The following is a 671-nucleotide window of genomic DNA, read 5'->3' as shown; positions in this document are numbered from 1 at the left end:
TTACAAACCTTTTGAGTAAGCTCCCAGATGATAGAAGCCAAATGGGAAGATTTTGCCTCCAACCTTTGCTGTCACCACTTCAGGTAAATTCTAAAATTACAAATATATACATATAAATAAAACACATAATCTATGCAGCGAGAGGTTCTCAGCATCACATAAGGAGTGACTTTTGAAATGACAATACTTGAGGAAAAAGTTGCCTCACCATACGTTCACAGGTCTCTGTGAGCCACTTCTTATAGAGAGACTCCAGACTCTTGACAACATTTTCTCTGCAAATAAAACACACAGAGAAATTTCTAAAATTTTCATATTTCACACAAAACATGTCTTTACACTTTTGGTCAACATAAATGCATTGATTTATCCAAGTTGTTCTCCCTTTTTGCTGTGATAACCAACCAGGGCAATGACCCAAAATTATGTGCACTCAGTCAAAACCTTTTCATGTTTAAACATTTTAAGTCTCTGCCCCAACAAGCTGTATTTTTTAACGATATGGAAGCTTGCATGGAATAAAGATGTGTCCTACCTGTGCTGCTTTTTTGTGCCGATCTCAAATACACCACATGATTTCAGCTCTTCAACCATCTTTCTGGTCTGGATCAGTTCAGCTTCCTCTGGCATATCTTCACTTGTAGCAGGAGTGATCCCATACCAATGGGTTG

At 38.0% G+C, this 671-nt stretch overlaps 1 protein-coding gene across 1 annotated transcript; it reads right to left on the bottom strand.

The window, feature by feature from the left end:
* LOC117810479 (poly(A) polymerase type 3-like) lies at positions 1–671 on the bottom strand. Its single transcript, XM_034680326.1, has 3 exons — positions 536–671; positions 209–275; positions 1–90 (listed from the first exon to the last, which is right to left on the bottom strand). Exons 1-3 carry the CDS (start codon positions 628–630, stop codon positions 1–3), a joined length of 252 nt encoding a protein of 83 aa, XP_034536217.1. The 5' UTR covers positions 631–671.

This window comes from Notolabrus celidotus, chromosome 3, assembly GCF_009762535.1.
Source record: "Notolabrus celidotus isolate fNotCel1 chromosome 3, fNotCel1.pri, whole genome shotgun sequence".
NCBI lineage: Eukaryota > Metazoa > Chordata > Actinopteri > Labriformes > Labridae > Notolabrus > Notolabrus celidotus.
The sequence above is the reverse complement of the archived record's forward strand: the minus strand, read 5'-3'. Positions and strand labels throughout refer to the sequence as shown.

Bases quoted from the DNA above. Each gene is read 5' to 3' on its own strand.
- LOC117810479 (XM_034680326.1), bottom strand. From the start codon at position 630: ATGCCAGAGGAAGCTGAACTGATCCAGACCAGAAAGATGGTTGAAGAG. The intron at 276-535 runs GTAGGACACATC...TTTTATTTGCAG, and splicing joins GGCACAAAAAAGCAGCACAG to AGAAAATGTTGTCAAGAGTC. The intron at 91-208 runs GTGAGGCAACTT...TTGTAATTTTAG, and splicing joins CAGAGACCTGTGAACGTATG to AATTTACCTGAAGTGGTGAC.